This window comes from Pleurodeles waltl, chromosome 12 (assembly GCF_031143425.1).
Source record: "Pleurodeles waltl isolate 20211129_DDA chromosome 12, aPleWal1.hap1.20221129, whole genome shotgun sequence".
Taxonomy (NCBI): domain Eukaryota; kingdom Metazoa; phylum Chordata; class Amphibia; order Caudata; family Salamandridae; genus Pleurodeles; species Pleurodeles waltl.
The window spans coordinates 282,475,647-282,488,738 of NC_090451.1; the positions used below are offsets into that span (position 1 = coordinate 282,475,647).

Sequence of the window (13,092 nt, forward strand, 5' to 3'; positions counted from 1 at the left end):
AAACTCACACAAAAAAGAGGGTTAGTATATTGTACCACTCCACGACTAACACCTTTCCTGCCAATCAATTATCTTTCCACAGAAGTTCTAAGAAAAGAACAAACCCACTAACACACATTCTGAGCTCCCCAAGAGCTGTAAATACAATACAACTGCTTTGCAGCTCAATACAACAGATTTTTTCAAAAGTTAGTCATAATTTAGTGACAATATACAAGGAGAAAAGGAGCAAGAGGGTTCTCCTGTAATCCACCTATGAAGCTGTAATCTCAGTGCTGCCAGAACCAGTGAAGGGGCCAAGAACCAAGGTTCTGTAAACCCCTCTTCACTATTAAACAGTGACTATCAAATATTATGAAAGGTAATCCCAAATAGGCTGCAAATAGCAACCTCATTGATTGATGCATAGCAACATGGCTTGTTCCTGGACTTAGTACCTCCCATGACACCAGGTGAATACTCAACATTTTGGCTTCCACTGTAGAAGAGGACTTATTTACTGATGATTTTGCTTCATAGAAATCATCATCTGACTCACCTGAATGACCATATCCGGTTGCAGTGCTGAGGAAGCTGGGGATTACTCCTGAAATCCTACCCTGGATAGACCTGCTCTGCTCGTCCCTCGGAGCCAGAGTTCAGACTCGGTAACTCTAGTCATGACATCACAGTGGTCAATTTGCATGGAAGCAGGCAAAGCTGCCTCTGTGCCCTGATTTTATTTGCACTCACCATGGAGCCCCTGGCATGCCACTTAAGGCAAGGTAGATTGATAATTCCGTGGTCAAGTAAGGCACATGTTAGATGACCTGAAAAGGTCTTGGGGAACAAAGTGAACTGGAATAAATCATGTTTATTCCCAATTACTTACTACAGATTAAAATATTTTAGGGATGTATGTTCAATCCCACTATGAGAGGCTGGCACTGTATTTAAAGAACTGAAAACACAAGTCTGCAACTTCGACTTTATAGCCTTCAACAGAACTAAAACTGCATAAGTAATGAAGCACCACGTGTGCTTTAGGAAAAACTTGTCCCTCAGTTTTTTGGTAGGATATTACAATGAAAAACTGTTAAACCAAACCATCTCCTATATTATTTTGCCAACTTACCGGTGATTTTCTCTCTCTCTAGGTAAATATTTAAACTCACTATTGACTGGAATATTCTGGAATGGTGAAGGCGTATTGAAGACGTATGTTCGATATGTCAAAGCTCTGCAAAGTTGGAAAATTGGGGCCCCTGACTATGAATTTTATTATTTGGCAAGTCCAGCTGCAATACGCAACTAGACACCCAGGAGTGCTCCATAATTTAGTGAATTTCATGATTTTTGAAAAATTAATTGCAAAATTTGAAAATAAGCCTCCAACTTAAAATATGTCCCCAGAATGTTGAGTGATAAGGATACCATCAACCCTTTCACCATGCTGATGCTGAACAGTAACCCTCAAGATGACACTAGCAATAAGAGACTGCTAGACAACCATGTATTGATCAACTTAATGCTTTTCCTCTTCTCCACGCTTTTTGTACAGGATGAAAGGATTATATGAACAACAGATAAACATTTTCGTTTAATGACTCACTAATGATAGGGATGCCAAGATACTTTTTTGTGGCAGATGATATTAAGGGGAATCCAGAAACGTATGTTGAATATTTGTCACTAATGTTGGAGAATAGCAAGACATAACAAGTAATGCAATGTAATGTCTGCCACAACCAATTTACCCCTCGAAAATGTATCACCTTGGGATGTTGGACTAGATAGAACTGGAGCAGAGCTGCATCTGGCAGGACTGGAGAAGAGCTGCAAGAACTGGAGCCAAGATGTTGGACCATGAGCAGAGCTGAAGTTGGCAGGACTGGGGCAAGTGGTGAGCTGACAGGACTGGAGAAGAAGGAGAGCTGGCAGGACTGGAGCAGAGGGAAAGCTGGCACAACCTGGGAAAGAGGGATAGCTGTCAGGAATCAAAGAATCCAACTGCCGGAGTAAGCAGGAGCAGTTACTAAGCATTAGTACACTGATCATAGGTCCTTTAATCACTGGTTGAACAGCAGTCACCAACGGAAAGGGACTGATCATACTAGAGTGATGTTCATGTTTGAAGGCCATATCAGAATTACATTTCAAATAGTATGGAGCTGAAATGAAGCCCCCGCTACTTATACCCATTCCTGCCTTTTGATGCCCTGAATCCAAAACAGAGGGCACATTAAAAGATATGGTCCCCAGCATGGGGGAAAGGCACATGTCTGGCACAGAACTGTTTATAGTAAACATTTTCATTTTTTGCTCTGTACGGTTGAATCTGAAACAAGCAGTCTGCATATGAATACAAATCATGATACAGTTGTATGTACATCTCTATCCCAATACTGCACATAGTTGGCCCCAGTATTCCTCTATTTTTTGACTGAAGACCAAGGGCCATAAAACAATTTTCAATATAGACTGCCTCTGATGCAATAAAGATTCTTTGTGGTTTGATCAAGTGGTCATCTTCTGCTCAATTCCTGACTGTTAGGGAGGCATGTTTAACAAAGGTATGAGCACACATCAACCTGGATTTTCCAAGATCCATCATCTTATACAGGGAGTGCAGAATTATTAGGCAAGTTGTATTTTTGAGGATTAATTTTATTATTGAACAACAACCATGTTCTCAATGAACCCAAAAAACTCATTAATATCAAAGCTGAATATTTTTGGAAGTAGTTTTTAGTTTGTTTTTAGTTTTAGCTATGTTAGGGGGATGGATATCTGTGTGTGCAGGTGACTATTACTGTGCATAATTATTAGGCAACTTAACAAAAAAAAATATATACCCATTTCAATTATTTATTATTACCAGTGAAACCAATATAACATCTCAACATTCACAAATATACATTTCTGACATTCAAAAACAAAACAAAAACAAATCAGTGACCAATATAGCCACCTTTCTTTGCAAGGACACTCAAAAGCCTGCCATCCATGGATTCTGTCAGTGTTTTGATCTGTTCACCATCAACATTGCGTGCAGCAGCAACCACAGCCTCCCAGACACTGTTCAGAGAGGTGTACTGTTTTCCCTCCTTGTAAATCTCACATTTGATGATGGACCACAGGTTCTCAATGGGGTTCAGATCAGGTGAACAAGGAGGCCATGTCATTAGATTTCCTTCTTTTATACCCTTTCTTGCCAGCCACGCTGTGGAGTACTTGGACGCGTGTGATGGAGCATTGTCCTGCATGAAAATCATGTTTTTCTTGAAGGATGCAGACTTCTTCCTGTACCACTGCTTGAAGAAGGTGTCTTCCAGGAACTGGCAGTAGGACTGGGAGTTGAGCTTGACTCCATCCTCAACCCGAAAAGGCCCCACAAGCTCATCTTTGATGATACCAGCCCAAACCAGTACTCCACCTCCACCTTGCTGGCGTCTGAGTCGGACTGGAGCTCTCTGCCCTTTACCAATCCAGCCACGGGCCCATCCATCTGGCCCATCAAGACTCACTCTCATTTCATCAGTCCATAAAACCTTAGAAAAATCAGTCTTGAGATATTTCTTGGCCCAGTCTTGACGTTTCAGCTTGTGTGTCTTGTTCAGTGGTGGTCGTCTTTCAGCCTTTCTTACCTTGGCCATGTCTCTGAGTATTGCACACCTTGTGCTTTTGGGCACTCCAGTGATGTTGCAGCTCTGAAATATGGCCAAACTGGTGGCAAGTGGCATCGTGGCAGCTGCACGCTTGACTTTTCTCAGTTCATGGGCAGTTATTTTGCGCCTTGGTTTTTCCACACGCTTCTTGCGACCCTGTTGACTATTTTGAATGAAACGCTTGATTGTTCGATGATCACGCTTCAGAAGCTTTGCAATTTTAAGAGTGCTGCATCCCTCTGCAAGATATCTCACTATTTTTGACTTTTCTGAGCCTGTCAAGTCCTTCTTTTGACCCATTTTGCCAAAGGAAAGGAAGTTGCCTAATAATTATGCACACCTGATATAGGGTGTTGATGTCATTAGACCACACCCCTTCTCATTACAGAGATGCACATCACCTAATATGCTTAATTGGTAGTAGGCTTTCGAGCCTATACAGCTTGGAGTAAGACAACATGCATAAAGAGGATGATGTGGTCAAAATACTAATTTGCCTAATAATTCTGCACTCCCTGTATATAGGTGCGATCTGTCTATGCTGGCAAGATTCAGGGAATTATGCGCCTGTGATATGAATGAACATTCTAATTAGTTCAAATTTCATGATCAAAACCACATACTATGGTGAATAGAGAGATGGAGATTAGCAGCTTTTCTTGATTTCTGGAGACTCAAGACAGATCTAGATCTCCAACTGAGTACAATTCAGCAAACGTTTATGCAATATTCACTTTGAGCACCTCAATCAGTGCTTCCTTACTACATGTATATTGTCCTTTGCCCATCGATCTCAATATCATCATATTACTTTATGCCCTCTAACAATCTAGCTTTGGCTTCTTAATGACCTATGGACAACTTCTAAAAACCTTAAGTTGCACATACAATATCTGATGTATATGACTGTTTTAAAGACATCTTGGATGGAAAAGCCCTGAGAACTATTGCGCACCGTATACTATTTTCAACATTATTAACGTCTACTTCTTAATAAGATAGCAATGTGGGCAGCATAAATACTGAATGAATGCAAATGTTTTGAAGACTGCTATCCAGATAAGAGATATTGAAATGTTTTCTATAACTACACAGATCATTTTAATGCTTGAAAATACTGCTTGTTATATATTTTAGTGAACAAATATCGTAATTACCCCTCCGCACTGAAGTGCCTAGAACAAAGGAAGACATTACAACAAGCTATAAAATGATTTCTTTAACTGGTCAAGCAAATGAAAATAGATGTCGATGAGTATGCATAAATGTTGTGGAAATCCAGAATGAAATGGACATGTGAAATACTTCACAACATAATACTTCATCTTTATACACTAACAACATTGGAAGAATTGACGCACCAAGTGGTGTCGCAGTGTGGACACTTAACAGGTGCCGAGGACCTTGGTGGCGTCACACAAGTTTAGTGAGCATCTCTTTAGAGTAGCAAAAACTGTACATGTATGTGCATATAAAACTGATGAAGCAGGAAGGGGCACAAATCTGCCTAACCTTAGGCAGGTAAGTCTATCTAGAATGAAGGTATTCTCAGCAAAAATTATACATTAATCAAATAAAAACAAAGAAGCTGAATTGCGTGGAAATTTGGATACGGCAAGAGTCTGATGACTGCAGACATGCCTACAACATTGCTTTGGTTGGAAGTAGTTGTATTTACTTGTGGCGAACACGGAAAATGCTATGCACTATCCAAGAAGCATCCTCTTGAAGGTCTGAGGGTCCACGCCACAATGGCCAAGACTGCTACCACTGTGTTATCAGGTGGACTTCCCATTTTGACATTTACCAGGCTGTGACATTTGCATCCATATGTAGATTCACAAATCACTACTGACTTACCAGCCAAGTCTGGTAGGAAAGGGATTTTACCCTTTCGAAACTGCATGACCTTTTGGTGACACCACCCCATAGGCCCTCCACCTTCAGGGGTGAGGCATCTATGTGGCTTCACTCCATCAGTGCCGGGGCAGCACAGGGCCAGCGTGGAGCCACACGGTGCCACCCACCAGCACATTAAGCATTGCTGGAAAACGTTTCAGGATACAACCTGCCACTAGAGAGTATTTGAAGGTGAGGAATCTGCAGTTAAAAGTATCCATCAGAAAAAAACACCACAAAGTAAAATCTGCAACAGAAATATGATACAAGGGCCCACATTTTAAAATGTATGGGTCTACATTTCAATTTTCTTTTTTTTGTTATCAAATTTACATTTTCACGTAATGTGAAATACTCCAAAACGCTTTTCAATTATTATAAATAGAAAAAAAAATCCTGAGACATTGTCAACAATCGATTCTCAAACACAGATATAGAACAGGATATGAGAACGATCAGACTCACTAAAAGCAAATGATTTTGCTGGAGTTCGTGGTGTACAGCATACTTAATGGAGAGAAGATTTAAGAAACGAAGACATTACATGGCATAAATAGCAACATGTAATTAAAACAATGAACGTTCTAATGGTACTCTTTAACAGGACCAATGAGCTGCAATGCCTTCCCAGAGAAACCACAACCATTAGGTAGATAATGGCTTCTGAGTTCAGCCGACTGAAAGTGCATAGAAAGGCACCGTTTTCAACATTTCTCCAATTTGAAACTAAAAGTTACAATGCCCTTTTTAAAAGCTGTCACGGGAAGTTCACATTCATTACATGCTAGTTTCAACTGCCTTCTTATTAGAAAAAACTAATATAAGTTAGCATCAGTGTAGGAAATGGAAACTGTTTACTTCGTAAAACAACAAACTGTGACAGAGGGTTCTCGGCAGGGAAGGGACTCGGGGGAGGAGATGGAGGCAGGGGTGGAGCCAGAGACAGCCTTGATTAGTCCAGTATATGACATTTTTGATTTTACAAATCATGCCTCAGAGAAACTGCCAAGGAGGAAAGTTATACCAAACCAGCTTTTAATTTTACAAACTGCTTGCACATTGTTACCTTATATAACACAAATGTACAAATCTAGTTAATTCAGATCAGTTTCTTGCATAAAAGCGCAGGACCTTGTAACTAATGACCTAAACAATGCGGTTATGTTCAACGTCTCCATGCTGCTGTTACTTGATTTCCGGTTACCGGACAAGGAAGGGGACAATTCCTGTTTAAAGGTTCCGAGGTTAAATGAGTACATTCAAATATTAGTTATAAAAACTCTTTATTCTTTTTCAAAGACAGACATGGAGGTCGGGCTTTAGTGGCAACCATGGACGGCTGACTCTGGTGTAAGAACCAATGGTGCACCAGATGGGACTAAACTGCGTATTGGTCCCAGGTTAAAAATCAAGGTGGTTGGGATTCTGGCTCCTTTGCAGCAGATCCCAAAATGAGACCTCAGATATCCATATTACGGACTGTGGCATTTGGGCAACACTGACAAGATCGAGGATGGAATAGGGTTTCCAAAAGAAGTAACTTGGATTAGATAAACTCTGACACTGCACAGATTGAGGTGCCAACCCTGTATTCTGGCTAGACTCCTGCAGCCATCCGGTTTTGCCTTTGGCCCAATCACTGCGGCGAGACCAAAGAACAAACAGTTCAGGAGCAATGCTGGTTAAGGAAGATGCAGCAGTTTGATTGTCAGTATACTGAGATTATTGGTGAGCAAAAGACCCTGGTAGCCGACCACGATTCTACAGATTGCCTGGTAATAGGCAGTGGAAACCTGTGTCTAAGGATGAGGGTACATTTGGAGTGCATCGCCAGTCCAGCAGAGCCTAATACTCTGTAAGCAAGAAAAGCAAATGTGCATGAATCACCACTGGTGAGCTCGAAGATGTCACCCCAACATGAAGAAAACATTCAGTCAGCCAAAAAGGGGGAAACAAGCCACAACTGTCTGTGTGGTGTAGGACCTATGAACCAACAAGTACAATGAAATTAGAACCATGGCTTGTGTGCTCCATCATCCAGCGATATCACATGATGTAACCTTTTAAAGACGAGGCTTTAAAGTTTGCTTTTAATTAAGCACTCTATTTTACAGATTAGAAAGGGACCCTGCAACCTACCCGATATGTATGCTATTTAATAAACCTCAGTCACTATAATTGTATGTTATTTCGTATGCAATGCACTGAAAGGAAATTATAAAAGAAACAGTTAAGCACCCAAGCACTATAATGTTCTTGGGTCAGCTACCCATTTACCATAGACCCTAGTCATAAAATCAGTTCCTTTGCTGGAACTGACTGCAATCTTTGTCAAAAACACTAAAACGGGTATATTTATCTGCTATTTATATGTAAAAAGCAGTCTCTACATTGACACACGTAAGATCAAAATGTGCTGTGAATAAAGTATAGAAAGGAAAAAAGGTTCTATTTTTCTATTATTAACTTCACACCCTAGCAAATGGATATACAGCCCACTACACCATCACCGTTACATCATCCAAGTGCTACATCCTGCAACTGCTAAATCGTGCACCTGGGAATTCGCTCAACTACACCTCTTGGCCACTGCCATCTCTTAACCATGCCAGTCTCAGACAATCATTCTGAATGAAGTACGATAAATAATATCTCTGATGGATACATTTGTCAGTGGATTCCTCACCTTTTGAATACCCTAAATGCGCCAGTATTCAACAAGAAAAAATTCCTTCTAGCTCTCCACGTCGACAAGGATGTCACATTGGAACGGCTCCACATGCAACTCTGTCTGACGTCATCAGAGCCATAAGAAGTCCTCATCGGCGTGCTGACGTCAGTTCCCTTTTTTCCCGCTCCTTCAACGTGTAACATTTTTTTTTTCCAACCTCTGTTTCGAGGGAATTTCTTCGTCAGTGTTTTGTGGTGCGTCAATGTCTCCTTTTAAGAAGTCAGGCTTCAAACCTTGTCGAGAGTGTGGAGGGCACATGTCGGTTATGGACCCGCACGATCGACAATTGCCTTTGGTGCCTAAGCTCAGATCACAACGTCAGGAGATGTTCCTCATGTCAGAACATGAATGCAAAGGCTCTGAAGGAAAGGGAGGCAAAATTATTTTTGGCACAGGCTAAAAAGGACATACGAGGCTGTCATAGATCCCAGCCTCAAGAGGAGTCGTTGTCCCACTGATCTTCGAAGTCCCACAAGAAGAGACAATGCCATACATAGTTCATGACGTCGTTCATCCTGGGAAGTCAGCCCTTGGCCTCTGTCTCCAGCTTCGAAGGCCTGGGCCGCTCGACTTGGGAAGGGAGTCCTACTCTGTCTCCTCTACAACCAAAGTAACCTGAAGCGTCAGCGGCGCTATCTTTGGTGGAGATCCTGGCATCACCTGCTACTCCAGTGGCACAGTTCTCTCCTATAACGCCACAGGATCAGAAAGCTGAAGAGCAGGCAGCAAGTCATGTCCAGACTTCTCAGCAGGAGCAGCAATATCTGACTTTTCCAGCCCCAGGGGCAGATCCTACCAATTTCTTGAATGCTATGTATAGAATTTGTAATAGGGCACTGACCCTCTATGGTGCGCCTGCTGGCCCCACGGGTCCATTGTCTTTTTCCCAGGGAGGTTTCCTAGTGCCATATAGGCAGACTCCTTTCCTGCCTCATATGCCTACAGCTCTGTATCCCTGGCCTGTAACGGTGCCGAGGAAGATACCGTCGCCATCTGATGCTCAAGATTCATTGGCACCAGTGGAGCCGATACTGATGTCGGAGAGACCTTGTCCAGCGTTGAATCACTATCCCTGCTCTGCACATGTTGGGGTCTAAGGTCCCAGCGCCACTACTGCCATCCTCGATGTAGGTATATTCTCTTTCAAAGTTGCTGCTGGAGTCGAGATTAAGATCAAAGAGGGAAGCCTTGAGGCTCTTGGAAGAGCAGCAATATTTAGAGGACCAGCAATTCCTGGACTTTGAAGATAGGGAAATTCCAGTGCCATCTCAGGAGTTTGAAGGCATTGATGTGGCGAGTGAGCCAGACACTTCTCCTGACCGGGAGTTATTATCCAAAGGCTACCTCATATCATGCCGTAATAAGGAAGGCAGTAGAACTGCTAGACTTGCCTCTGCCCCCTACTAAAATGAAAACTAATATTCTGACAGAGGTTCTTCACTCTTCCTCTTCTACGTTAGAGGTTCAGCTGCCATTCCATGCGGCTCAGACGGATACGGTATTAGATGTGGGGCAGAAGCTTGTTTTCACACTGGTGGTATCAAGATCTATTGCCAGGAGGTATAAAGTGGTGCCAGGACATCCTGAGTTTTTTTATTCCACATCCAACACCAGAAAGCCTGATGGTGTGGGCTTCTTGCTTTTCAAGGTCAGCACCAGGTTCTTTTCCAATGACTCCTGTTGACAGGGAGTTGAAGCGCATGTAACAATCTGTGAAAACATTTTTTTTTCCAAAATGGCATTGAAGTCTGTGAATGCCACTTGTATGTTGGGCAGATACATCCTTGTCTTGATGGATTGGGCCAGAGAAGTTATCCCCAAGTGCCACAGGATGTGCAGAGCCATTTTGCAGTACTCTTACAGGACAGTCAAACGACAGCAAAGCAAGTAATTCAATCAGGCCTTGATATGGTGGGTTCTGCTGCCAGGGCATGGGGGCTTCAATCGCCAGTAGGCAGCACACCTGGCTGAGACAATCGTGATTCTCCCCAGATGTGCAATCCACACTAACAGACCTTCCCTTTGATGGATCCAGGTTCTCGTGGCCAAAGCAGATTCAGCCTTAGAAAGATTTAAGGAGATCAAGGCCACCGCTAAATCCTTAGGTCTTCAGTCACTCTCCACAACCTACAAACTACTGTGTAGGTTTAGGGGGGCTTGGCTGGAGCTCCTCCTTTCAAGGGAGGCAGCACTTCTAGCAACAACAAACAGCCAACCCCCTCTGTAGACCCTACAGAGGTCGTGGAAGAGATAAACAATGTGGTGCATTCCACCAGTCTTCTTCCTCCTCCTCTACTAACCTTTCTGGGAAGTAGCCCTAGTTCCTACATCTTACACAAGCATGTTTCCCCTGTGGCAGGGAGGTGGATTAATTTTTACAAGAGTGGAATTCCATAACAAAGGACAGCTGGGTGTTAGGCATTGTAGAAAATGGATATGCCCTTCCCTTCTGGGAGTTTCCCCATCCCTTTCTTCCCCAACAAAGTGTTTGTTCAAAAAAACATCTGTTGCTACAGCAGGAGGTGCAAAATCTGCTTTTAAAGAGTGCAGAAGAGCTGGTTCTGGAGCAGGTTCAGGGATGTTATTCAAGTTATTTCCTAATACCCAAAAAGGATGGTTGTTTATGGCCAATCCTCGACCTGAGGATTCTGAATTGGTTCCTCAAACAGGAAAAATTAAAAATGCTGACCCTAGCACAGGTGCTTCTTGCGCTTAAAAAAGACTGGATGGTTTCCATAGACTTGCAGGATGTGTATTTTCATATTCTCATCCTCCAGTATCTACAATTCACTGTAGGATTGCAGCATTACCATTTTGTCGCTCCTCCGTTTGGTCTTACTTCTGCACCTCGAGTCTTCACAAAGTTGATGGCAGTGGTGGCTGCACATCCCAGGCAGTGGGGAATACCAGTATTCCCTTACCTGGACGATGGGTTGCTTAAAGTCAAATCTCCAGACTAGGTGCAGCATCACTTGCGTTTGACAACCTAGCTGTTTTTCAACCTGGGGTTTTCCATCAATGTGTACAAGTCTCACCTGGAGCCCTCTAAACGCACCCTGTTCATAGAGGCGGTACTGGACACCACAGTGAATCGTGCCTATCCTCCTTCACAGAGGGTTCAAGACATTCAGGCTATGATTCCAATGTTTCAGAATGGAGTGTGCATTCCAGTCCTAAAAGGGTTACGTCTGCTTTGGTCAACTCGCTTCCTGCATTCTGTTGGTCACTCATGCATGCTGGCACATGAGGGCCTTCTAGTGGTGCCTCTGCAAGCAGTGGTTTGAACACAACGGGAATCCCAAGGTGTCAATAAGGATTTCCAGGAGCACTGCAACAGATCTTCAATGGTGGTTTGTGGACAACCTAACACAAGGGAGACAGTGTTGCCTACCACCTCAGGCGACCACAGTGATTACGGATGCTTTCACTCAAAGGTGGGGAGGACATCTGGGGGATCTGGAGATCAAGGGTCTTTGGTGTCTGGAAGAACAGATGTTTCATTTCAATCTGTTGGAAATGCGGACGATAGTTCTGGCTCTCAAGGCCTTCCTCCCTTCCATTCGCGGTCAGTCGGTACAAGTCTTGACGGACAACATTACCGCAATATGGTACATCAACAAGCAGGGAGGTGTAGGGTGTATCTCCTCTGCAGAGAGGCTCTAAGACTGGATGTGGGCTCAGAACCATCAGATTTACATAGTTGCTAACCATTTGGCAGGAGCTCTCAAGGTATGCGCTGACAGTCTCAGTAGGCACTTTTCGGCCAATCGCTAGTGGCGACTTCATCTGGAGGTGGTTCTTCATGTCTTCCAGTTATGGGGGACACCTCAGGTAGATCTGTTTGCCACTCGCGAGAACACTCACTGCCTGTTGTTCTGCAGCCTCCAGTATCTGATGCAGGGAGCAGTGGGGGAAGTGTTTCAATTGAGCTGGAGCACCCGGCTACTTTATGTGTTTACCCCATACCCTTCATTCCTTGAGTTGTGAGGAAGATTTGCCAAGACCAGGCCAAAGTCATATTGATAGCTCCGGACTGGCAGAGAAGAGTGTGGTACACAGACCTTCTTCACCTCTCACTTTGTCCTCCACTCCATCTCCCTCACAGAGCAGACGTCCTCTTGCAGTCACAGGGGCAGGTTCTACAACCATACATCCAGAGCCTGCAACCTACGTGCCTGGAAATTAAACGGGGGCAACCTGACGTGGTGAATCTTATTCTATCGGCCAGGCAACACTCCACCAAAACTGTCTATGCTGGTAGATAGGCCAGGTTTATCAAATGGGGTGAAGAAAGGCATGTTGACTCTTTAAAGGCCCACTAATCAAATGTTTTGCAATTTGCTCTTTCCCTAGCACAACAAGGTGCTGCAGTTGAGACAGTGAAGGGCTATTTGCCTGCACTGTCTGCATTTATTTGTCTACCTGATCAAACATCATTGTTTAAGTCCCCTATAGTTTTAAGGTTTCTTAATGGTTTGACTAATATGTATCATCCCACTCCATTCTTTATGCTTCAGTGGGATTTTAATTTATTTTTATCGTACCTGATGGGTGTACCGTTTAAGCCTTTACATAGTTGTCCATTGAGGCTCCTCATGATTAAGGCTGTTTTTCTTATAGCGATCACGTCGACTAGACCTGTTAGTGAACTGCAAGTCTTTGTGTTAAACCCCTGTTTATCATTTTTCATGCTAACAAGTTGGTTCTGAGAACCAGGACGGCTTTCCTGCCAAAAGGTAGAGACTCTTTCATTTAGGGCAGTCCATCACCCTTCCTACCCTTTACCCTGCTCCCCCAGCCCTCTAAGGAGGAGGA

General features: G+C 43.3%; 1 protein-coding gene across 3 annotated transcripts in view; it reads right to left on the minus strand.

The window, feature by feature from the left end:
- Nucleotides 1–13,092, minus strand: part of NFATC3 (nuclear factor of activated T cells 3) — an 821,290-nt gene that overhangs the window by 219,068 nt on the left and 589,130 nt on the right. For 2 of the 3 annotated variants that reach the window (XM_069216233.1, XM_069216234.1), the window contains exon 7: nt 1,755–1,949. The exons of the other annotated variant lie outside the window; for it this stretch is intronic. In XM_069216233.1, the coding sequence (XP_069072334.1) occupies nt 1,755–1,949 (195 nt within the window). The remainder of the gene's footprint in view (nt 1–1,754; nt 1,950–13,092) is intronic. 3 annotated transcript variants of the gene reach the window in all.